The 26,027-nt window shown below is 42.5% G+C and overlaps 1 protein-coding gene across 1 annotated transcript in view; it reads right to left on the bottom strand.

The window, feature by feature from the left end:
- LOC138763012 (zinc finger protein ZXDC) overlaps positions 1-26,027 on the bottom strand; it is a 39,650-nt gene continuing 13,623 nt past the window's right edge. The window contains exons 6-10 of the mRNA XM_069936497.1: positions 25,062-25,723; positions 22,155-22,239; positions 21,786-21,955; positions 6,283-6,384; positions 1-1,343 (exon numbers count right to left, since the gene is read on the bottom strand). Of these exons, the coding sequence (XP_069792598.1) occupies positions 1,260-1,343; positions 6,283-6,384; positions 21,786-21,955; positions 22,155-22,239; positions 25,062-25,723 (1,103 nt within the window). The 3' untranslated portion in view covers positions 1-1,259. The remainder of the gene's footprint in view (positions 1,344-6,282; positions 6,385-21,785; positions 21,956-22,154; positions 22,240-25,061; positions 25,724-26,027) is intronic.

Consider the following 26,027-nt stretch of genomic DNA (forward strand, 5'->3'; position numbering starts at 1 on the left):
TGAAGTCAAACGGGGAAATCCCATTTATTTTTTTTCGTACAAATCTGCTGCCTAGCAGGAGCTTGGGTCATGATGTTGGAACCCTTAACAGAGAAAAAAGTTAAGTTTCAAAATTGTAAGTGGAAACCAGAGTAACCTGTCAGTGCAGTCATCGCTGAGGAGCAAGTGTGCTCAATCCAATAATTTTAGTGCAAAAATTAAAAACCGCCAGAGGCAATCTATTCTGTTCTTGCTGAGATTTAATGTACAGTGAATGTACGGTGCACACTCTCTCCACTCTCCCCCCCCCCCCCCCCACCAAACATGGAGAGACAGTAGATGCACACATTCACTTACAGCCGTTCACTCAATGTTCCTCTGTCAAATATTCCTTAGAAATGTACAAAATAAATAAATATACATACTATACAATATATATTTTTTTAAAAATATACATATTTAAAGGTTAGCAGTGACTGAGCCACCACTGTGCAAGGTTTGCTCTCAAGGTGAAATGCCCACGGATGAGTCCAAACCATGCTCCACGGTGTCGCTCACCGAGTGGTCAGCTCTCCCACTATTCAAACTTCATTGCAGCAGAGGTCAGACAGATATACATTCCTGGGCTCCAGAGATGCTCCAGCTGCTCAACGATCTCTTGCTCACTTCTTTTCTGGAATGGAGCCAGAAGGTCCAAACAGACTCACTTCCGAGGGCTTTGTAGTCTTAGTTACACAGACCTTCTGAGGACAGGGAACCGTGAAATAATTTACGGATTGTGCAGCAGAAATATGACTTTGTCCAGAAAGGCACCTCATTTCTAGTTCTCCTTGGGCAACCTGCTTTAAAGGCAGATGATGTTCAGATACTCAGTGCTCAACTCCAGACATTATTTGAGCTGGGTTACCCAATTGTCCAACCTCGAGCCGTGCACAGGAAGAGATGATGATCAGCACTCCACACGCAGTCTCGCTCAGAGCAACACATCGTACTCCCTCACTTCTGCTGTTCCTTAGAAATGGCACCTGGACTTGCTGATCACACACCCGTCTTTTGGGTCTCCAGTAGCAGCAGTTATTCCTGATGCTGACCCCATCCCAGGAACCCAATGTCTTTGGCTCACGGTTCGACTATCCCTCTTGCACTGTGGGGCAGAAACAAGGCCTTTGATCATGCTTTTCAGTGGCTATTTTATGGAATGCCATCACCGGCTGTTCCAGAGCAAGTATGTGCCAGATCCCGTCCCATGTTTGATTGGCAGCCATGGAATCAGGGCTCTGCTACTCCAAGTCTTGAAGGTTTATTGTGCTCCCTGTGAATTGGGAATTGCTGGAGCTGTCGTCTTCAGCTGATGGGTTAGGCTCCTATGGAGATTAAAGCCATGATTTAATTAGTCCAAGTGTTAAAGGGTATGGGGAAAAGGCAGGAGAACAGGGTCGAGAGGACAAACATATCAGTCGTGATTTGAATGGATAATTCGATGGGCTGAATTGTCATTTTGATCCTAGTCCTATGGTCTTACTTGCATTAACTATCTTTGGCTAAAAGTAGCCGGTGTCAACCACCATGGTTCATTATCCACATGCCCGCCCTACCACGCCGCTCTTGCCCAACTGAGCACGAGGCTGCAAGGCCAGCAACAGCTCAGCAGGACTCCTGACGTGGAGTAGAGGCAAGTTCTCCCAACCCTGAGGGACTGTGCACCATTGAACCCTAACCCAACTCCCACCACCCAAGAGTACTTTTGGAATTCATGGCAAAAATGCTAATTGTGGGAAAGGAGAAGCCGAGGGCCCCCCTCCCCCCGACTTTGTCTTTGAAGGTACAAAAGGGTTTGATCAGACATCTGTGATTGGGAGTGGGGGGAGATACAGGAAGCAAGAAACAAGCAGAAAAGAGAAGGGTTACAGCCAGAAAGTGGGGTTAGCTGTCGCAGAGGCAGCCAATGAGTGACAAACTCAGTCCGCAGCTCTGGGGAACCAAGACTAGTGGATTTGTGGCTTTGGACCATAAAGGCCCTGATACTCCACACAAGCCTCCTCTCATCCTGCCCTCCCCACACATCCTTCTGCACCCGGCCACCAGCAGGTGGGTTTAAGCAGAAGCTGGATAAACACATGGACAATGAAAAACGGGGATTTTCTTTGCAGGAGGGTGAGTGATGAAGAGTTATGGTGCACAGAACAAGCACTGAGCCCTGGGCTGAATGGGTAGATTCAGTGGTAACTCTGCTCTCAGCCTGACACACATCCCACACCTCTTTCCAGTTTCAGATGTTTGAAATTCAAATGTCTTCTTAACACAAGAAATGGAAGCAGGACTAGACCATCTATCCCATGTCAAGCCTGCTTGGATACACAACACTCAGCCCCTCAAAATCATTCATGTATATCGTGAACAGATGCAGGCCCAGCATCACTTTCACTGGTGCTCCACTAACCACTGACTGCCAACCAGAGATACCCCCATTTGTCCCGACTCTTTGCCTTCTATTGGTTAACCAACCCTTTATCCACGCTAATACATTTCCCCCAACCCTGTGCATCTTTCTCTAATGCAGGAGTCTTGTGCAGCCCTTATCGAAAGCCTCCTGGAAACCAGAGTATGCCACATTCACCTGTTCCTTTCTATCCACAGTGCTTGTCACATTTCAAAGAATTCCAGTAAATGATTTAAATATTTTCAGACAGACTTTAAAAAGATCTCATCTAAATTACAGAACGACCAACAAAGCCAGCTTGAAATCTATAAACAGCGCTGCTCAAACTCAGGCTCCAGAGCTGGAGGTGTGCATTCTCCACAATTCCACTGGTTGTTTTAACAGGAACTACCTAATGCCGCAAGCCTGCACCACCATTTGATACCTTCACTATACAGAATAGCATTGCATCAACAACTTCCAGGGAAGGGATTTCAAAGATTCACATCCCAGAGGGAAGAAATTCCTTATCATCTTGAGGCTCAGCCCTTGTACCGACACTGTGCTCTCTCACACAAGACACCTTCATTGAGGGGAAGGGGGTGCATGCTCAAGACACCGATCCCACCAGCACCCATCAATCATTCATTCTTAACGAGATCACCTGAACTCCAGATCCAATCAGTTCAATTGTTCCTTGAATGGCAACCTCTTTTTCCCAGAAATTAACATAATCAACCTTCAAAGACAAGACTCAAAAGTCTTACTTTTTTCGAGAAGTTACCTGTCAACCAGCCCTTCACTTCATGACCCTAGATCAGCCATTCTCAACGCAACAGGGGCCACAGCACATTGAAAGTGGTGGGGGGGGGGGGAGGGGGACGGGGGAGGGAATCCACAGACTGAAATAATAACATTTTTTTAAAATGTAGTCGGTAGGAGAGAAATGTGAAGAAGCCAACTAAACTTGACTGCTTGGCAGGGAAGGGGCCCATAAACTTTGAGCAGAGCCCTAAAGGAGCCATAGTCAAAAAATCGGTTGCGTTTTATATTGCTGAGTGGGTCGGCAAGTTTAGGCTCGACTTAGCACAGGTTTGAGGAACAAGATAAACAAAGTCAAACCATCCACAAAACAGACTGCTTCCACAGCAGGCACTAGACCAAATGCTCCCATATAATTTATTACTTGGCTGTGGGCATTGCTAACAAAGACAGGCTCCGGAGCTGGAGGTGTGCATTCTCTACAATTCCACTGGGTGATGGCACTGGGCCTTCTTGACGATGAGTAAAGTTCTGATATAATGGTCAGCAATTATTTTAGAGGGTGGGTCTGCTTGGAACAAACATAGTGCAGGGGACAGGCTTTGCTTTGAGGGGACTTTAGTTGCTTTCCAACTTTAGGGTTACTGTTACTGGGACTAATATTTTCTTTACTTTTTTTCTTTCTTTCCAAGGTACCCCACATTTTTATCAGATCATATTGCATTGATATTTTATTATAAAAAAGGAAAATCTAAACCCACTACCAAGAAAGAAGCTGTTTGGCTAAAAAAAAAAGACAGAATTCTTATCAGAGAGATAAATTACCTCCTTAGTCAACATTTCTAGCTTCATAACAAATCAAAGATTAGAAAAGAGAGATCAACATTTTAAATGTAGGTTTTTAAAAAAAAAATGTAGAATCTAAATGCTCAACCAGCCCAGTAGCCCAGCCACCATGTTGCACTTCTGAACCATGGAATCAATGTGGTTATTCCTGATACAAAACAAAGTAGAGGTTGAACCTCTAATCCAGTGACATTGGGACCTGAAAATGCTGGTAAACAGAAATTGACACCCAAGGGTAAAGGTTCCATTATTGTCACGTACTACTAATTTTGAATGTAACATACATGAAATTCTTTAACTTTTGTCGACCGTAAGGCAGACAGAGAGTCGCCACTTTGTCCAGCGCCCCTCACAGAAACCTACAGCAACCTACACCCTCCAAGTACTGACCAGCCCTGTGCCTGCTTACCTTCTGAGATCAGACACTCCCAGGTGTATATAGGCTATAGGAAACCCCCTACATAAACCTATCAAAAGTAGAACAAATCTTAAAACAGGAAATAATACTGTGGAGCGGCACAGCGCCAGCAATTGGGACTGGGATTCGATTCCTGCGCCGTCTGTAAGGAGTTTGTACTAATGGCGGCAGATTCAAACTTGCTAGACCATGGGAGTTTCCGGACCACAGAGTGCCAGATAAGAGAGTTACAACCTGTACTGAAAATACTCATCAGGTTGGGCACACAGTTTCCGTTGACCCCAGTATGTGCAGACTTTCCTATTTAATTCTGTTTCAAGTACTTGATCCCTCATCAGAATCCTTCAGGTCCTGACAGGGTCTTTGACTGGAATGTTAACAAAGTTTTCTCTCCACAATCATGCCTGACCACCGTTTTCTGGTTTAAGTTCAGGATTTGCTCTCTATCAGCGGAACATTTTGCCACACTCCTCCTTTTCGCTTTTGGACTAAAGAAAGAACTAGTCAGAGGAGCCACTTCAAGGGAATGAAGGGATATGGCAAACAAAAGGGCTTTGGATCATTGAGCCAGGTTTTAATCATCTGGACTCCTCCCCCTGCCAGTGTTCTTTATTCTGACGTCTTCCTGCTCTTTGCTTATACCTTGAAGAAGGGCTCGGGCCCGAAACATCGGTAATATATCTTTACCTCCTATGGACACTGAGACCGGCTGAGTTCCTCCAGAATTTCTGTGTTTTTACTAAAATCACAATATCTGCAGACTTTCATGTTTCACTCCATTTGGCCCATTGCGCCCGTGCTAGAGAAATTTCAGCTTCAACACCTACTCTTAGACCAAAGGTCCCGAAATGTCTGCTCATTCAAGCATTGAACCAGATCATTTCCAAATGTTTCTGCTGAACATTTTCAAACAACATGTTCCATTCACAATTCATATGTAAACACATGTCCCCTCTCCTCCCCTGCTCATCCTCTGCCGGTGTCCCTCAGGCAAATACTACTCCAGAGAATGAAAACTATTTCTCCAACCTTTTAGTTTAAATTTCCTATTAATTCTCCCCTTAACCTTCTCTAAACTAAGGGCAACCCTTAGACCACAAGACATAGGAACAAAAATAGGCTATTCAGCCCATCAAGTTTTCCCTGCCATTTAATCATGAGCTGATCCATTTTCCCCACTCAGCTCCACTGCCCAGCCTTCTTCCCATTATTTTTGATACCCTGGCTAATAAAAAACTTATCAATCTCTGCCTTAAATGCACTCCATGACCTGGCCTCCACAACCACCTGTGGCAGCAAATTCCACAGATTCACCACCTTCTGGCTTAAGAAATTCCTCTGCATCTCCGTTCAAAGCAGATGCCCTTCAATCCTGAAGTTGTGTCTTCTTGTCCTGGACTCTCCCACCATGGGAAACAAACTTTTCTACATCCACTCCGCCCATGCCTTTCAACACTTGAAATGTTTCAATGAGATCCCCCTCCAAATTCTCCTAAATTCCAACAAGCACAGGCCAAGAGCTGTTAAACGCTCCTCAAATAACCCTTTCATTCCAGGAATCTTCCTTGTGAAACTCCTCTGAACCCCCTCTAATATCAGCACATCTTTTCTTAAATGAGCCCAAAACTCCTTACAATACTCCAAGTGATGTCACACCAATGTTTTATGCAATAGGTTGTAAAAGGAAAGCAGAGAGTACTGGAAAGATTCAAGTCACTGATCCAAGGCATTAACCATTTCTCTTTACACGTGCGCCCTGACCCCACACCCGGTATTTACAACTGTGCATTTTGTAAGCAAATGTGAGATGACCCTTTTTGGGAATCTGTGGAAGTGATTTGAGTTTCGAGGTGAGTACCTGCAGGATGTTGATGGGAAGATCAACAGTGAGCTGTGTGTGGGAGGTTGAAGACTGGGCAGTGAGCTGGAATGCAAGCTCCCCGTCTCCTGTTGGATCATCCTGAAAGAGAAAGATTCAGTTGATTAAACACCAGGAGCCGACACTGCCATCTGATTGGGTCTGAAGGTCCACACAATTATCAACAGAAGCATGACGAGTGACAGGGGAAGGGAGACAGTGAGCAACATGACAAGTCCCTCTTACCACACAAACTGCTCAATGCCTCCATTCCAGTCACAGGGGAACACTGAGATTAGGACAGGAGACCACTCAGGCCATCAAGCAGGCTCCATTACTGCTGATTCCATTGTATCCTCAGCACTGTAACCCCATTATCCTCTCCTCATCAAGTACCATCAATCTTGCCATTATAATTCAGATTCTGCTCCGCTGCCCTTTGAGGAAGACAATTCCAACCATGTCTGACCCTCAAATATTTCACCTCATTTATCTTAAAACTGCTAGGAGAGTGACTTGGTTCTAAATTCTCCTATGGACTCCCCTCTCATTCTTACAGCAGGTACAGGCCTGGCCTCTTCAAAAGGAATCCCATCCATTCCAGGTTATCGACTGCATCCTTGAGCAAGGAGATCAATATGACACACATTACACCAACTGCAATACACCAAGGACAATACCCTTAGCTTTCTTGGTTACTTACTGTTCATGCACATGACCTTTTTGCCAATTATGCACTAGGACCGTTAATCCCTCTGTATCTCGGTTGCTCACAGATGTTCTTTTCACTGCAATCCCATACTGTGCAATTGTGTTTTTTGTTTGGCTGTTAGAGATAACTCCTCAACCTGCTCACAGAACTCTTCTTGCCCCGTAGGGATTTTGTGACAAACGAAACATTGCAATCTCTCACCATTTTGATAAGATACTTCATTTTTTTTCCTCATAAGTGGACTATTTCACATTTCATGAAAGGCTCAGGCCAAAATCATCCACTGCCTTTTACTTCCTATGGATGTAGCCTGAACTGCTGAGATTCTCCAGAACTTGTGTGTACTGCACTAGATGCAACATCTGTAGATTTTCCTCTCTGCCCCCTTTGTGTGAAGATGGTGCCCCTCAGGTCCCCTTAAATCTTTTTCCCCTCACCATAACTCAATGGCATCTGGTGTTAGGATTCCTATCCAAGGAAAACATTGATGAGTATATAACGCCCTCCATAATGTTTGGGACAAAGACACTTTTTTTCTCCCCTTTATTTGCCTGTGCTCCACGGTTTTACATTTGTAATCAAACAATTCACATGTGATTGAAGTGCACATTCCTGATTTTAGTTAAGGTTATTTGTAAACATTTTGGTTGTATCATGTAGAAATTACAACACTTTTTATACATAGTCCCCTCGTTTCAGCGCACCATAATATTGGAACGTTTGCATTCACAGGTGTCTGTGAGGACTCAGGTCTGTTTAATTGCTTCATTGGTGCAGGTATAAGAGAGCTAGGCTTGCTTCTAAGCTTTTGATCACCTTTGGAGTCTGAAGTTGCCAGTTTTAACATGAGGACCAGAGTCGTGCCCAATGAAAGCCAAAGAAGCTGTTATGAGTAAGAGACATGGCTCTAACCTTAGGATGACCACAATCAACTGTTTAGAACATCATTTTGAAGAGCGAGCTTACTGGTAAGCTCAGTAATCACAAAGCGATTGGTAGGTCAAGGAAGTCCTCCATTACTTTTGAATATTTTATTTAATCAACATACATAATAACTAACCATAATACAATGTTAAAAAATATATGCTGAAAATACATAGAAAAAAACTTTAAAAAAAAAACTCCTCCAAACCCCCCCCCTCCCCCATAACTGCATAATAATTAATTTGGATTGCATCAGATGACTCTCAAGATACCCTACTACCATAAAATTGTTATTCATTCACAGAAAATGTCACTGGACAGGAGAATCCAAAAAGCAAAAATGTAAATAAATTATAATTTTTACCTCATCATTCTAGCATACAGGTAAAGAATATTTACCCCCAAAGGAATACAACTCTAAATCTTGGCATGCCATCTATTTAATGTTAATGAAACATCGGATTTCCATGTTACAGCGATACATTTCCTCGCTGGTACTAAACCTAACTTAACAAATTTTAATTGAGAATCCGACAACAATAATTTAGGAGTAACACTTTCAAAATTTCCTAACAACAATAATTCAGGATTTAACGGATCCAGTGATTCGTTAGAAAAGTTTACTAACAGAGACCCAAAAAGAATTAACCTTTGGACAAGACCATGTAAAATGGAAAAAAAAAACTCCAATTTCTGTTCCACATCTAAAACATTGATTGGATAAATTCGATCTCCATCTACTCAGTTTCTGAGATGTAATATACAATTGGTGTAAAAAATTATAATGGAGTAATCTATATCTTACGTCAATAGTATTAGACAGAACTTCTTTACATAAAATTTGCCAATCCTGCTGGTCTATTATGGTATCTAAATCTTGTTCCCACCTTTCTTTCGAATTAAACAAACCTACCTTAGGGTAGGTAACAAAATATACACAATGGAAATAATTTTTTTAGTCATTCCATCAAGTATAATTTGCTCTAAATTAGAAAGATCTTTCAAAACCATTTCTGATCCTAATTTCTCTCTTAAATAAGATCTCATCTGAAAATAACAAAATAGTGTATTACGAGGAGTATCGTATTTAATTATTAATTGATCAAAAGACATCAATCTACCGTTATCATTGCAATCTTCCAGTTTTGAAATTTTTTTATTATTCCTTATATTTAAAAAGTAATCTTTTGATAAAAATTAATAAAGGATTCATTAATGGCATTTTTAAACGAAATAAGATTTCTATCAATTTCTAATTTAACTTTATTCCAAACACTCAGCATATGTTTTAAAATCAGAGCATCTTTGATTCCCATTTATAAATAAACTCCTCTGGTATAATTTTATCTTATTTAATTCAATGTCCACCCAAGATGATTTAGTTTTAACATAGAAACTAAAAATCTTAATTGTACTGCCTTGTAATATTTTAAAATTAAGTTGTAGACCCCCCTTGTTCATATTTCCATGTTAAATTTTCTAATGACTTTCTTACCATTTCCCTTTCCAGAGAAATTTCCTAACTTGTTTATTTAAATCTTGAAAAAAATTGAGGTATAGATATGTAAAGCTTGAAATAAATATTGAATTCTTAGAAAAATATTCATTTTAATACAATTAACTGTCCCAATTAAAGTAATAGGTAAATTTACCCATCTCTTTAAATCAAATCTTCATCTATCTTTTTAAATATTGGAATATAGTTTAATTTATATAAATTTTCCAACTTATTATCAATACGTATACCTAAATATTTAATCTTATATCTCCATTTAAATTGGACTTTTTGTCGACATTGTGAGTAATCTCCTCTCACCAATTCCATTACTTCACTTTTATCCCAATTTATTTTATACCCTGAAATTTTCCCACATTCTAACACTGGTTATAAAGTCTTGGCAGTGATAACTGCGGTTGAGTTAAATAAACTAATACATTATCAGCAAATAAACTAATTTTATGTTCAATCTGATTTATCTCAAACCTTTTCAACTGGCAATCATCTCGAACTTTTTGTGCAAGAGGTCCTATAGCTAAAGCAAACAAAGCTGGTGATAAAGTACATTCTTGTCTACTAGATCTAGTTAAATTAAAAGATTGAGATACCTGCCCATTTGTTATTACCTTAGCTTTAGGATTTTTATAATGCCTTAATCCAATTTATGAAATTTACACTAAAATCAAATTTACTTAAAACTCTTAAAAAGTTACATTCTAACCTGTCAAAGGCTTTTTCTGCATCTAAAGCTACTATAACACTTAAATCCTCTTTCTTCTGGGCTAGATGAATTATACTATTTTCCGTGGTTTGTCTATTTTTGACAAAATCCGTCTGATCCATATTTATCAATTCAGGAAGATACTCATTAATTCTATTCGCTAATACTTTTGATACAATATTGTAATCAACATTCAGTAAAGATATAGATCTATATGAAGCTGGTTTTAATGGATCTCTATCTTTTTTAGGTATATCTGTAATTATCACCATAGAAAAATATTCTGAAATGCTTGTTCTATCACAGTCCTCCACTGCTGATGACAGAAGAATTCTCATAATAACGAAAAAGAAATCCTCAAACGTATGTCTGACAGAACAGAAAATATCTTCAAAAGGCAGGTGAATGTGAATGACTTCTGTCCACAGAAGATTTCATGAACAAAAATACAGATGGAAACCATTCAGAAAGGATGGTCAGATTACAGTATGCCAGGAAGTATTTAAAAGAACCTGCAGAATTCTGGAATAAGGTCTTGTCGATTGATGAGACTGTGGCGATACACATAATTGATGGTCAGGCAAATTGGCTCCGTGTGTTATGCATGCGTTAGTGGAGCAGCTGCATCAAAGATGGTGCCACGCAGTCCTTTTCCGGCAGAAGCTCAGGGCCCACATGCGCACAAGCGATGTGTTTGCGTCACAGTGACGCGGTTTCCGGCACGTGGGATGAGAGCTGAAAAGGCTTTAAAACGGCAATGTGCTAGCCATAATAAAGTTCACGAGTTCTGACGAGCCCACCGACTGCTGGTATCGCTTTTGGTCTCCTCAGCATGGATGCTGCATCAGTAAGCGCTGTTGTGCTAAAACTACCCACCTTCTGGACACATGGTTCAGACAGGAGGAGGCACAGTTCCAGATTTAACAGATCTCTTCCAACTCTACCAAATACTAGCACGAGGTCAGCTCCTTGGACCAGGAAACCGCAGTCAGAGTAGATGACCTCATATAGAACCCACCAGAGGAAATTCAACACACTGAAATCATTACTCATCAGCACGTATGGGATCTCCAGTCGCACCTGGACAGCCTGGGGGACAGAATGCCATCTGCTCTCACGGATGAAATGCTCTCACTGACACATGTTCAAGCAGGCATTTCTAGACAGCTGCTGCTGGCAGTTGCAGATTTCAGTGACCCCAAAAAGATCGCTGCCAAAGCAAACATCCTATTGCGGACCAAACAAGAAAACGAGTCCACCGTCAGCCATCTGGCCAGATCTCAGGCAGAGCTGCAGACCAAACCCCACCTGCCCAGAGACCAAAAATGCCCCACACAAGCCGACCAAGGGAGCAGACAGCAAATGGTGTATCTACCACCAAAGGAAATGCAGACAGCCCTGCCCGTTTCCGGGAAACGCCACGGCCAGCCGCAATTGATGGCTTCGAAGGCTGGCCAACCAGACAGCCTCCTCCACATTAGTGATAAAATCTTGGGCCGCAGGTTTCTCGTTGACACAGGTGCAGAAATCAGCGTCATCCAGCCGACAACATTCAAAACCAGTACAAGACACCACGGCCCCACCCTGTGAGCACCCAACAACAGCTCGATAAAAACCTTCGACAAACGACGGATGGCGGTGCGGTTAGGAGACGAGACTTTCAACTGGGTTTTCACACTCACATCAGTAGAAAAGCCACTCCTAGGGGTGGATTTCTTGAGGGCACACAGCCTGCTAGTCAACCTAAAAGCCAAATGGTTGGTGCATCCCAAAACTTTCCAGACCTTCCTTCTCGGGGAGGCTGGAATCCCAGCCCCTCAGCCGGCTTCAGTCACATTTTCCACTGATACAGCTGCATCTTGGCCAAGTTCCCGTCCATCCTTTTAAAAGTTTTTTAAAATTTAATGTCACGATATCACCAATCTCCAACAATATTTACACAAACTTTGTACGTATATATACAAAGTGACTTTTTCCATTTTCTCCCCAAACCCCCTCCCTTCCACCCCCCCCATAACTATAGACAGAAGAGACAACAGAATCAAAAGAAAAGAGAAAGTAAAAAAACAAGAGGGAGCATGTCATTTAAATATTGTGTGATTCACCATTTCCTTATGTACACTCTTTCTCGTTAAGAGTTAAGAGCTGGAGGCCCGAGGTTGCGGTTACCAATAAATTTTATATATGGGTCCCAAATTTGTTCATATTGTGTACAATTGTCTTTTCAGTTATAAGTAATTTTCTCTAATGGAATGCACTTGTTCATTTCTGTGAGCCCCCGCTGTATTTTCAGGGGTGTTTCCATTTTCCAAGTTTGCATTATGTATTTTTTAGCTGCCGCTAATGCAATCTTGTTAAATCGTTTTTGGAATCTGTTTTAAGTTTAATTTTAATTCTGTCTTTTATATTGCTCAACAGAAAAATGTCTGGGTCTTTTAGTATCTTGTTTTTTTTATAATTTGATCTAGTAATGAATTTAAATCCTCCCAAAAGGGTTTCACTTTTGCACATGTCCAAATTGTACCATTGTACCAATTTCTTGTTTACAGATACTGTCGGGTTCCATTCTTTTAACTTTTGAGGTGTAACGTATAGCCTGTAAAGCCAATTATACTGTATTATTCGACACTGGGGATTAATTGTATTTGTCATAGTGCCCAAACATAATTCCTTCCAGGTTTCATTATGTTGTATGTTTAAATCATTTTCCCAACAGCGTTTGGCTCCGTACATTGTCTCATCTTTTCCTTTGTCTTGTAATTTAATATACATATTTGTAATAATCTTTTTAATTATATATTCAAAGCTACTACCCTCTGGCAACCTTAGATCATTTCCCAGCTTTTCTTTTAAATATATTTTTAATTGATAGTATGAAAACATTGAACCGTGCGATATTCCATATTTATCTTTTAACTGTTCAAATGTTAGTAGGTTATTGCCCAGAAAACAGTTTTTTAAATTCTTGTTATTCCTTTTCTTGACCATTCCTTAAAATATATATTATTCATTGTGAAAGGTATTAATTGGTTTTGTTTTAGCAACATATTCTCTATTTGATATTTATTATATTTTGCTCTAAATGTATTCTACTCCATATTTTAGTGTAGTCTTGGTAAACTGTTATGTTGCATTAACTTCTCATTCAACTTGTAAAGTACATGTTCTGAAACACTTTCCCCTTGTTTTACATAGTTCCATCCTCAGTCAGGCTGGCTTTTCACCTACCTTATAAAAATCTGACAATTGGGCAGCCCTATAGTAATTTTAAAATTTGGCAACTGCGACCCCCCTTGTTTATATGGTCCCTATCAGCTTTTCCAAGGCTATTCTTGGTTTCTTACTTTTCCATAGAAATTTTCTTATCAATTTATTCAATTTTTGAAAAAAATTCCCATGATGGGAATAGGTACATTTGAAATAAATATTGTAACCGTGGAAATATATTAATTTTGATACAGTTTACTTTCCCTATTGGAGTTAGAGTTATTGACAAGTCTTTCCATTTCTCTAAGTCCGCTTGCATTTTTTTCATTAATGGCTGATAATTTAGCTTAAACAAATGATTTAAATCATTATTTATTCTGATGCCTAAATAATGTATTGCCTGTCTCTTCTCTTTAGCTTGGCTTCACGGACGAAGATTTATGGAGGGGTAATGTCCACGTCAGCTGCAGGCTCGTTTGTGGCTGACAAGTCCGATGCGGGACAGGAAGACACGGTTGCAGCGGTTGCAAGGGAAAATTGGTGGGTTGGGGTTGGGTGTTGGGTTTTTCTTCCTTTGCCTTTTGTCAGTGAGGTGGGCTCTGCGGTCTTCTTCAAAGGAGGTTGCTGCCCGCCGAACTGTGAGGCGCCAAGATGCACGGTTTGAGGCGAGATCAGCCCACTGGCGGTGGTCAATGTGGCAGGCACCAAGAGATTTCTTTAGGCAGTCCTTGTACCTCTTCTTTGGTGCACCTCTGACATGGTGGCCAGTGGAGAGCTCGCCATATAACATGATCTTGGGAAGGCGATGGTCCTCCATTCTGGAGACGTGACCTACCCAGCGCAGTTGGATCTTCAGCAGCGTGGATTCGATGCTGTCGGTATTGCCTGTACCTTCCATTTAAAAGGGGATTTTTTTCCACATTGTGTATAGTTTGCCATATTCATTGGCATCACTTCACTTTTATCAGTGTTAACTTTGTACCCTGAAATCGCTGCATATTCATTCAATTTGGTATGTAACCTCTTTATTGATTTTTCAGGATGGGTTAAATATATTATTATGTCATCTGCAAATAAACTAATTTTAAATTCTTCCTCTTTAATCCTTATCCTCTTTATCATTCTATCTGTTCTTATCATTTCTGCCAATGGTTCTATCGCCAAGGGAATAGAAGGTAATAATGGGCATCCCTGTCTTGTTGACCTACTCCATTTGAAATATCTGAAACATATCCATTTGTTACCACTCTTGCCATAGGATTATTATATGGGGCTTTGATCCAATTAATACATTTTTCTGGTAATTTAAATTTCTGTAGTACTTTAAAGAGAAAACTCCATTCCAGCCTATCAAAGGCCTTCTCCGCATCCAGAGCTACTGCCACTGTTGGTTCTTTATTTTCTTGTGCCGTATGCATTAGATTGATAAATTTACATACATTATCTGCTGCTCTTCTATTCTTAACAAATCCAGTCTGATCTGATTTCACCAACTGTAGAAAACAATTCACTAATATATTTGCTAGTAATTTTATGATTAATTTACAATCAGTATTTAATAAGGAAATTGGTCTGTATGAACCGGGTCTTTCCCAGTTTTCAGAATTACTGTGATTATTGCCATCTTACAAGATTCAGGTAGATTCTGAGTTTCTTCCACCTGTTTTATTACATCTAGAAAGGGTGAAATTAATAAGTTATTAAAAGTTTTGTAAAATTTCATGGGGAATCCGCCTTCAACTGGTGCTTTATTATTTGGTAGATTATTAATGTACCATACATTTCCATAACCGTTAGGGGATTTGCTAATTTACCTTGCTCTTCTGAATCTAACTGGGGTAACTCAATATTCAAAAATTTTTATCTATTTCCTTATTCTTCTCTAGGACCTCGGATTGGCATAATTGCTTATAAAATCTCCTGAAATTTTCATTAATCTCTTGTGGTTTATGAAATTTGATTATTTCCCTTCCTTGTTACTTCAATAGTTCTTGTTACTTGTTCTGGCTTCAACTGCCAAGCCAAGATTTTGTGGGTTTTCTCTCTTAATTCATAATATTTCATTATGTTTTTTCCCACTTGGTATGTTTCAATTTTTTTCTCCGTCAGTTATCTTTTTTCTCTACATCTTCTCCATTCATTAAATTTTTCTTTAGACTTTCAATATTTTTTTCTAATTTTTCTGTTTCTTGGTAATGTTCTTTTTTTGATTTTTGTTGTATAACTTATTATTTGCTCTCTAATAAAGGCTTTAATTGCACCCCATAGTATAAATTTATCTGATACAGAATTTTCATTCATATTAAAATATATTTTAATTTGTTGTTCCATAAATTGCCTAAAATCTTGTCTTTTTAGCAGCATGTGGTTAAGTCTCCTTTATGAGGAGTATCCTCCAAAGCAATTGTTAGCCGCAAGGGTGATGATCTGATAACAATCTTGTTTTATATTCAACATCTTGGACTCTCCCTTGTAGTAGGGCTGAAAGTAAAAACATATCAATCTAGGAGTAAGCCTTATGTCTGTTAGAATAATATGAGCAATCTCTATCTTTCATGCGTTGTTTCCTCCATATGTCTATTATCTTCATATCTTGTATTGAACTTGATGTAAATTTAGCTGCTTTATTTTTTTTGTAATTTTCCCGGTTTTATATAACAGATCAAAGTAAAATTAAAATGTCTAATTGTAAAAAAAAAATCCTGCATAAATTTCTGATCGTCCTCATTGGGCGCATATATATTGAATAAGATCCAGGATTCCGAGTATATCTAGCGTACTGTCATAACATACCTCCCAGCCGGGTCAGGAACTACTTTTTCTATTTTAATAGGCAAATTTTTATTAAGATGACACTACCATTTGACCTAACCAGTCTCTCTTCAATGTAAGATGTTGACCTTCTGTTAAACAAGTTTCCTGTACAAATGCTCTATCTATTTTTTTCCTTTTTTAGTGATGTCAATAATTTTTCTCTTGATTTAGTTATGTATTCCATTAATATTAATAGCCATAAACTTCAACGTGCTCATTCTGTTATCTTGTGTTTTTTACATACCACCCTCTCAGATCCTCCAACTCTCTTTCTCCCTCCACATCTTGAAAATTAACAGATCTTTCTATACATGCTGAAAACACCCTGAAAAAAATTAAGAACCATAAAAAGACTGAGGAAATATAAAAAAAGAAAATGTAGAGAAAACCCCTCTTATTGAGTTGCCCTTGCTGACCTGCAGGACAACAACACCCTTAACTTTGCAGGCTGCGGTGTAAACGGTAATTTTCAATTGATTTTGTAGCAGACCATCCCTCCCCAACTCTAGCCCTCCCCCGGAGAATTTATAGCATATTTTCTAAACACTTAAACAAAGCTCTCATATAATCCAACTGTTAATCAACCGGTAAACCTCCTAACATATTTACATTTATATTGTCTTTCTGACGATTACTCTCTTCCTTGTCAGTTAAAAAGTCTCGAGCTTTTCTTGGGTCATCCGCCTGGGAATAAATATCTTTAACACTGCTGGGTGCCGCAAGTCAAAATTGTAATCTTTTCTCCATAATGTGTCTTTTATTGGGTTAATAAACTCCTTGCACCTCTATAAAAGTTCAAAACTTATATCTGGGTAGAAAAATATTTTATTCCCATTATGTTCCAATGGACCTCTAATTTCTTTAGTTCTTCTGTCCGCCAGCCCTTATATATTTTCCCTTGATGGATACCTTAATAACTTGACCAGGATGGAGCGTGGTCTTTACTGCAACTTCGCTGCCAATCTCTGTGAGCTCTTTCAATTTCTATTTCTTCCTGAAGTTCTTCCGTCTCCAGAATTTGTGGGATTTCCTGCCCATCCTCAAGCCACAATTCATCTCTGCCATGCCAAAGCATATCCCTTTATGTAAGTGCCCGACGGCTACCTTCAGATAAAATGCATCTGGCAAAAGAAGAGTTTAAGCGCATGGAGGAACGGGGCATCGTCCGCAGATCTGATAGCCAATGGCCTTCATCATTACACGTGGTCCCGAAGGCCTCCAGTGGCTGGAGTCCATGAAAATAAGAGACATATCGAGGAAACATCACTCCAGACTGCTATCCTGTTCCCCATATCCAGGATTTCACCACCCACCTACAAGGAGCTTGCATCTTCTCCAAGATCGACCTGGTGTGTGGTTACCACCAAATCCCCATACATACTGACAACATCGAGAGCCATAATTACTCCATTTGGCCTCAAGAACACGGCATAAATGTTCCAGTGCCTCATGGATGTGGTTGGTAGGTATTTGGATTTCCTGTTCATCTATATGGATGACATCCTTATTGCAAGCAAAGATAGGCAGGAACACATCTCCCACCTACACCAGCTGTACTCTCGCGTCAGCCTGTTCAGCCTGTCAACCCAGCTAAGTGCCAGTTTGGAATGGAGATCACGGACTTCCTGGGCCATAGGATCACCAAGGACAGCACAGCACCTCTACCAAGTGGAAGCCATTCGCCAATTCACCAGGCCTACCATGGTAAAAGGCTTGCAGGAATTCATGGGTATGGTTAATTTTTACAACCATTTCATCCCAACAGCCGCCAGCATCATGCGCCCGCTCTTCGCCATGATGGCCACAACGAAGAAGGACCTGGCATGGGATGACGAGACCATAGCATATTTCCAATGTACCAAAGATGCCCTAGCCAATGCCATGTTGCTTGTATGCCCAAGAACCGCTGTCCCCACTGCCCTAACTGTCAACGCTTCAAGCATTGCAATCGGGGGAGTATTCAAATAGCTCGTGGATGGCCACTGGAGACCCCTGGCGTTTTTCAGCTGATTCTTACAACCACCAGAGGTGAAATACAGTGCTTTTGACAGGGAGCTGCTAGCACTTTACCTTGCAATATGGCATTTTCAATACTTCCTGGAGGGGAGGCCATTCATGGTCCATAAGCCTTTAATTTCCAAAGTTTCAGAACCCTGGTAAGCCCGCCAACAACACCACCTCACCTACATCATCAAGTTCACAACGAACATCCAGCACTTCTCAGGGAGACAACGTAGTAACAGACGGCCTTTCTAGGCCCACACTTCAGGAGTTGTCACAGGGCCTGGATTATTCGGAGCTTGAACAGGTCCAATGGTGGATGCCGAGACTCGTGCTTTCCGCACCGCCATCACCGGCTTACAGCTGCAGGACATACAACTGGGCCAAGGCGACAGGACACTGTTCTGCGACATGTCCATGGGCCACCCCCAATCTGCTGTCCTTGCTCTGTGGAGGAAGGCATTTGACTCAATTCACAGGCTATCCCACCCCTCCATTAGAACCACAGTCCACATGGTTTCCTCTCATTTCGTATGGCATGGCTTGCAAAAACAGGTCAGTGAATGGGCCCATATGTGAACACACTGTTAGATGGCCACGCTCCACAGGCACACTAAGGCACCCATCCAGCAGTTCGAAATGCCAACCCACAGATTCACCCATATACACATCAACATTACCAGTCTCGCAGGGCTACCGTTACCTTCTCACAATCGTCGATCAGTTTATCAGATGGCCAGAGGCTGTTCTCATCACCAAAACCATAGCTGACTCATGTGCCAGAGCTCTGCTGTTCCCGTGGGTATCCCATTTAAGCATCCCAGCACATTTAACCATATACCGAGGAGCCTACCCTTTAGTCAGAATTAGCCAGCCTACTTGGCACACAGCTACACCTTGGCACACCACAGCCTACCACCCCCAATCCAATGGCCTGGTTGAACGCTTTCACAGGCACCTTAAATCGGTCCTATGGCCAACTAGCCCCAACTGGGTAGCGCGCCTATGGTATAGGGATTACTTAAAGTGGTATGTGAGTGGAAAGAAAAAGGTTGAGAATCACTGGTTTAACTGTAACAAAATTAATAAGAGGTGTATGGAAACATCTTATCTGCTCAGGTTCTGCAAGGTCTGGCCAGCAGCAGCTGGCACTGGCATTTTCTCATACTTTGATGAAAGGGTCAAGCCTGAAATGTCGGTTATGTATCTCTGCCTTTGCTACATGAAGGACAATGTTGGACCTGCTGAGCTTCTCGAGCATTTTGTATTTTTACTTCAACCACGGCATCTACAGAATTTTGTGATTTACTAGACTTCAAACAGTCATTGCATGCAAGAGATATGCAACAAAATACTAAACATGCTTACTTTAATGTACATACCATCGCTATGTCCCAAATATTATGATGTCCTGAAATAAGGGGACTATGTATAAAAAATGCTGTAACTTCTACATGATCAAACCAAAATGTACACAAATAACCCTGAATAAAATCTGGAATGTCCAGTTCCATCTTGTGAATAGTTTGATTACAAAGTTTAAACGGTGAGGCACAAGGGCAAATAAAGGAAAAGCGTGTCGCTGTTCCAGTGGCTGAAGAACACATGGGCAGTGGGCTGTTCGCAACTTGAGGTGAGGAACCCGTGGAGACCGTGAGCTGCTGGTGACTGGAGTCGAGAGATTCACACCAGGCAGCGGACAGCTGGATACTGGTTTGTGACTGGCTGGAGGGGTACCAGGTATTGGAAGCGGGACACGAGAGGGTGCTGAAGGTTCCCTGACCATGTCGGAGGTTTGGATTTGGAGCTCAGGCTGCTGATGGTTTGGACTGTGTGGCTGCAACACCGCTGGAAACGAATACAAGGAGACTTGGGAACTCTCTTTTACTTCTCTTTCTCTGACTACAAGAGGCGCTTCAGGCAATTTCTGCTGATGGCAAATCTGTCTGCCTTCCAGCAGATGAAGGCAAATTTTATGTAATATTGCAGTCAATACGTTACAATAAAGGAATCTTGAATATGGAGGGCACTGTATATCTTGTCTCTGCCCCTCAGCCTCCAACACACCAGGGGAAAAAAAGTCCAAATTTATCCATCCTCTTCCTACAATTCATGCATAACGAGTCAGTCCTAGTAACATCCTCATGAACCTTTTTCAGCTTAATCTTTCCTTTTGCTGAGCAACCAGAACTGCATACAATCCCCCCTAATGCTGTCTCACCAACATCTTGAACACCTGCAACATGATGTCCCTGTACTCAGTGCCCTGACCAATGAGGGCAACCTAGCCAGTGAAATAAAAAAATCTGCAGATTGCAGTCAATGCACAGAAATGCTGGTCAGGTCGGACCTGCAGTACTTGGCAGTATTTCTGTGTTTTGACTACAGTTGCTCCCCTACTTACAATGGTCTGGTTTACGATTTTTTGAAGTGACAATGGTTCGAATTTGTAATTTTAATTTCGATTTCAGATCTCTTCGATATGCAGTACATTATTCTCTCGTGATGCTGGGCGATGGCAGCATACAACATACTCTCTCGCGATGCTCACTCGGTCAATGGTTTTTTCAGTGTGGAATAAAGGTATTCAAAATTTTATTATAAAAAATGGTAGCTGCGCATTCTTTTTCAACTTACGAAATTTTTTGACTTATGATGGGTTCGCCAAAGTGTAACCCCATTGCAAGTTGAGGAGCACCAGTACAATCACGGTGTCTGCAGATAGGACGCTGTGAGACTGGCTGAGTTCCTCCAGCATTTCTTTACCTTCTGCACCATCATATCTACCTCTGTCACCACTTTCAGGAAACTCTATACCTGCACCATTAAGTCTCTCTGTTCTACAACACTCTTTAGGGCCTGCCATTCGTCTGTTCTAGTTGAACACCTCGCACATGTCATTCCTTGCCCATTTTCCCAGTTCATTGGGATTCTGTTGGATGACTTTCTTCTCTGAACAATGATTTAATAGTCTAGGATGAAGAGAAACTATTCTCTGGTGAGGAATTCCAGAAGAACGAACATTGTCTGAGGTTTACAACCTGGTTGCCCCACAGTTTATCACAAGGTGACAGGACTTGACAATTTGCTCTCCTACGTGACTGGGTGTGAATGGGAGGGAGAGGGAGCTGGGATTTGAAATGCTCACATCAAACACTGTTTGCTGAATTAGAGATCACAAGATGTAGGAGCAGTAGGCCCATCAGCCCATCGAGTCTGCTCCGCTATTCAAATCATGATCTGATCCATCCTCCCACTCATCCCTACTCCCAGGCTTTCTCCCCATAATCCTTGATGCCATGACGAATCAATTACCTGTCAATCTCTGCCTTAAATACACCTAATGACCTCACTTCCACAGCTACCTGTGGCAACAAGTTCCACACTCATGATCCTCTGGCTAAAGAAAATGTTCTGTATCTGTTTTAAATTGAAGCCCTATTATCCTGAAGTTGTGCCCTCTTATAGTGAACTCCCCTATCATGGAAAACAATTGTGCCACATCTACTCTGTCCAGGCCTTTCAGCATTTGAAATGTGTTTATGAGGTTCTCTTCATCCTTCTGGACTCCAATGCATATAGCCCCAGAGGATGGAGGAACCTGGACCTCAGGTGGATAAGCTTACCTGCAACAGCTGGCTCTGGACGTAGTGAGGTCTTGTGCTTGGGTCACGGATGGACAGGCCGCCGGCAGGCATCATGACGCTCCCAAACCGGCTGGTCTGGCCAGCAGAAGCTGGCACTGGAGCTTGCCCTCTATTGGACTTCTTCCTTTGGTTGGCACAGCTGGAACTCTCTGAGGCAGGAGGGAAAATAACCAGTCAGTGCCGAGTAGAGAATAGGATACAGCAGGCAAAAAGAAATGCACAGACAGAGCTGTCGGAAGGGTGGATTTCATCAACAGTTGCTGTTAAGACTGGGAGGCAAGCAAATAGAAAATGTACAACCAAATCAACTACAACCCATGCAATGAGCTTTCAAACAGAAGCCCTTACCTGGGTTGCCCCCAACTCCTTTCTGTTTCCTCTTCTTAGCCAACTGGATAGCCCGGTAGTCTGTCCTCGCTGACCCTCCACTTTCCTAAGGATCATTGCATCGGTTAGTGACAGAGTGAAACAAGGTGCACAGGATGGACACACTGCACTAACACTCAGTGGCAGCTTTTGACGATGCACCACCACAACTTCAGCACTGGTCAGCCCCACTGCTGTCCCTACAGTTATTCAGGAGAGAAATGCTGCCCATTGTCTATGAACAAGCATCCATTGACAACAATCATATACTAATCCCATTTTATTCTCCCCACATTCCCATCAACCCCTCCTCCCACAACCTACCTTTCACCCACACTCTAGGGGCCATTTACGATGGCCAATTTAAATTTAACTTTGACGTTCAGCAGAGTAACAGGCCCTGCCAGCCCACGGGCCCGTGCAGCCCAAATACACCAATTAACCTCCAACCCCCATATGTTTTGAAGGGTGGGATGAAACCGGAGTGCCCAGAGGAAATCTAAACAGACACAGGGAGAACATACAAACTCCTTACAGACAGCGCTGGATTCAAACCCAGGTCACTGTCTCTGTAATGGGTGGCACTAAACACAATTAACCCACAAGAGATTATTTCACATAATTCTCAACACCGCATTCATCGACTACTTGCCTCAATGGATCTTCACAGTGGCTCCTTTTATTTTATTAATTAGTCCCATTTATACAGACACTTACCTCACAGGTATAGCCCAGTAACAGGCTCTTGGGCCCGCATGTCTGTGTCAAACATGATGACCAAATCAGATGAAAACTGTCGCCTGCACCTGATCCATTTCCCTCCATCTTCATGTGTTTATCTAGAGGCCTCTTAAACATGACTATTGCATCTGCTTCCACCACTACCTCAGACAGCCCATTCCAGGCACCCACCACTCTGTGAAGAATAAATATCGCACATTCTCCTTTAAGCTCCCCCCTCCTTTAGAATGTTCTTTACCTATCTCATTATCACACCTCTCATTTTTTAATCTTTCCCTTTCACCCTAAGGGCCTCCCCTTTAGTTCTCTTCTCTCCCAGACCTCCCTGCTTTGTTAAATCTGTAACATTTTAAATCCCAATTAAAGAATGTCCACTCCAAATACTGCAGGTCCGACCTGACCAGTGTCATCATAGAATTTTCTCTTGATATTGAACTCCCAGCCCATTCAAACATTTCCAGTCTCACTCCCTTCACCTCCCCTCTTTCCAGTGTTCACTCCCTTTCCTGTTGCCTCTATTTCCACTGCCCTTGCAGATCACAACTTGCCTTGTCGACGTAGACATGTGACTCTAGAATCTGGACACAAAACCTGCTGGATCTGCCTCATACACTTTGGTAGAAGAAATAGATGGGCAGACTATTATTATGATAGGGAAAAAATTCAAAATTTGGAGGTGAAAAGGGACCTGGGAGTTCTTGTGCGAAATACCCTAAAGGTAAATCTCCAAGTTGAGTCAGTGGTGAAGAAGGCAAATGCAATGTGGGCATTCATTTCTTGAGGAATAGTGTACAAGACCAGGGATGTAATGATGAGACTCTACAGGGTACTGGTGAGTACTGTGTAGTTTTGGGTGCCTTATTTAAGAAAAGACATGTTGGCATTGAAAAGGATCATATAATCATATGACAATTAAAGCACGGAAACAGGCCATCTTGGCCCTTCTAGTCCGCACCGATCCCCCATACAAGATTTACCAGAATGATACCAGGAATTAAATGGTTAGCACGTGAGGAATGTTTGTTGACTCATGGACTGTACTTGATGGGAGTACAGGATGAGGAGGGAACTCATAAGGGGCTTTTAATGAACAAAGGCCGCCTTATCGTTGGCTCGTTTTTTTTTAAATGCAGAAGACGGAAAAGATGAATCGTTCAGTTCCTTTATGTAGCCCAGAGCAGCGCACTGGCTTCCCAGGGTAAAAGGGGTCGGGATGCGTAGCACAGCAACGGCCACCCTGCGACCGCCCCACTGCCTGACAGCTCCCTGTCCCGCTGCCTGAGCCCCACAGCCTCACTTCCTTTTTTCTCCATTCCCCTCCCTCCCCACCCTTCCCTCCCTCTTCCATTCTCCCTTCCTCTTTCCCCATCTCCCACAGTCCCCCTTATCAGTCCCACACCAATCCCACCACCCCCCTCCATCCCAATAACCCCGTCACCCTGCTGCCTAACAGCCTCATCTCAGGAATGGACAGTGTGAAAGAGTGGGGCAGAGGAATGACAAGAGGGAGTAGGCAATGTGAGAGATGGCTAATTTTCACTGTATAAGGGCCTATAGAGACATTTCAAATGCTGAAATTCCTGGACAGAGTAGATGTGGAAAAGTTGTTTCTCATGGTTGGGGAGTCCAGGAAAAGAGGACACAACTTCAGGATACAAGGGGATCATTTAAAACAGAGTTACGGAATAATTTCTTTTGCCAGAGGGCCATGAGACTGTGGAAACTGCTGCCACAGACCTGGGGAAACGAGATAGTGGGTGTACTTAAGACAGAGATTGACAGGTATTTGATTAGACAGGGCATCAAGGGTTACAGGGAGAAAGCCGGGGAGTGGGGTTGAGTGGGTGAATGGATCAGATCATGATGGAGTGGCGGAGCAGACTCGATGAACTGATGGGCCTACTTCTGCTCCTATATCTTATAATCTGCATTTCTACCAAAACCGTCACCAATTCCTCTCCAACTGATGCCAGCAGACTGTGTTTGGCCTTGCACACAGGTGACTGACAAGGTACTTCCCTAAGCCCTGAACCTGGCATCACTGAAACAAGAGGGTAGCACAACAGGACTTTCACACCTCATTAACATGTCTACCACAAGAACCTTCTCCCACCCCATCGATAGAGCCAAGCAACTCCCTGTACCTACCAGAAAGGGACAGCCTGAGGCCACGTTCGACTCTAGCTCTCTCTGCACGCTGAAGGTGCTGCTCGGTGTGTTTAAGTTGGAAAAGACGTACTGCGTGACAACCTTGTTGCCCTCCTGCTGACTCATCACGTCAGACACACTCAGCATATGACACTCCACTTTGGTTGGAGCCAGCAGTTCAGGCACATGGCTGGGTCCCAGGCTGCTGGAGGGGCTGAGGGCTCCGCTGGACGACAGACCCTGCAGCTCCTGGCAGTTGCCAGCACCCCGCATCGATAGGGCTCCCAGCACCTCCGTGTTGACCGGCTGCACATTGTCCAGGTTCAAGGTGCTCTGCTGCAAGATGCCGGCAGGGAGCCCCAATGTGCCATCCATGGAGTGAGAGATGTCCGGCGTGGCCACAATGAGAGGGTCGGTGCCTTGTGCCATGGCGCTGCTGTTGACAGAGACGCTGCCACCCAGGGTGGATCCCACAGAGGAGGCGTCAATGGTCAGGATGCCGGAGTTCACGAGCGACATGTCTGGCGAGATGCTGACTGGAGTGACAGGCACAGCGGTGAAGAGCGAGGCAATGTCCACGTTACTGAGGTCACTCTGGCTCGCACTGGTCAGCTCACTACTTGGAGTGAGGGAGCCGGTCAACTCCAACTGGGAAAACAGATCTGCAACAAAATTCCCTGCTTGTCAGTAAATCGGCTAACTCCGCCAAGATCAATGCAGAAAATCTTTAGCACATCACACCCTACCCAGCTCCTCCAAAAAAACTCTCCAATGACAAACTAGCAAGCACCAGAGGCAAGGACTTTAGGGGTGTGGATATCTCCAAGGTTGGCAAGATGGAATAGATTGCAGAGATGGAAAAGAGGAAAACCAGGAAACCTTCAATGCAAAGGTTTGTCACAGAGTCATGTACAGAATGGACAGACCCTTTAGCCCACACAGTGTGTACTGACCATCAAGCACAAA

This window comes from Narcine bancroftii, chromosome 5 (assembly GCF_036971445.1).
Source record: "Narcine bancroftii isolate sNarBan1 chromosome 5, sNarBan1.hap1, whole genome shotgun sequence".
Classification (NCBI taxonomy): domain Eukaryota; kingdom Metazoa; phylum Chordata; class Chondrichthyes; order Torpediniformes; family Narcinidae; genus Narcine; species Narcine bancroftii.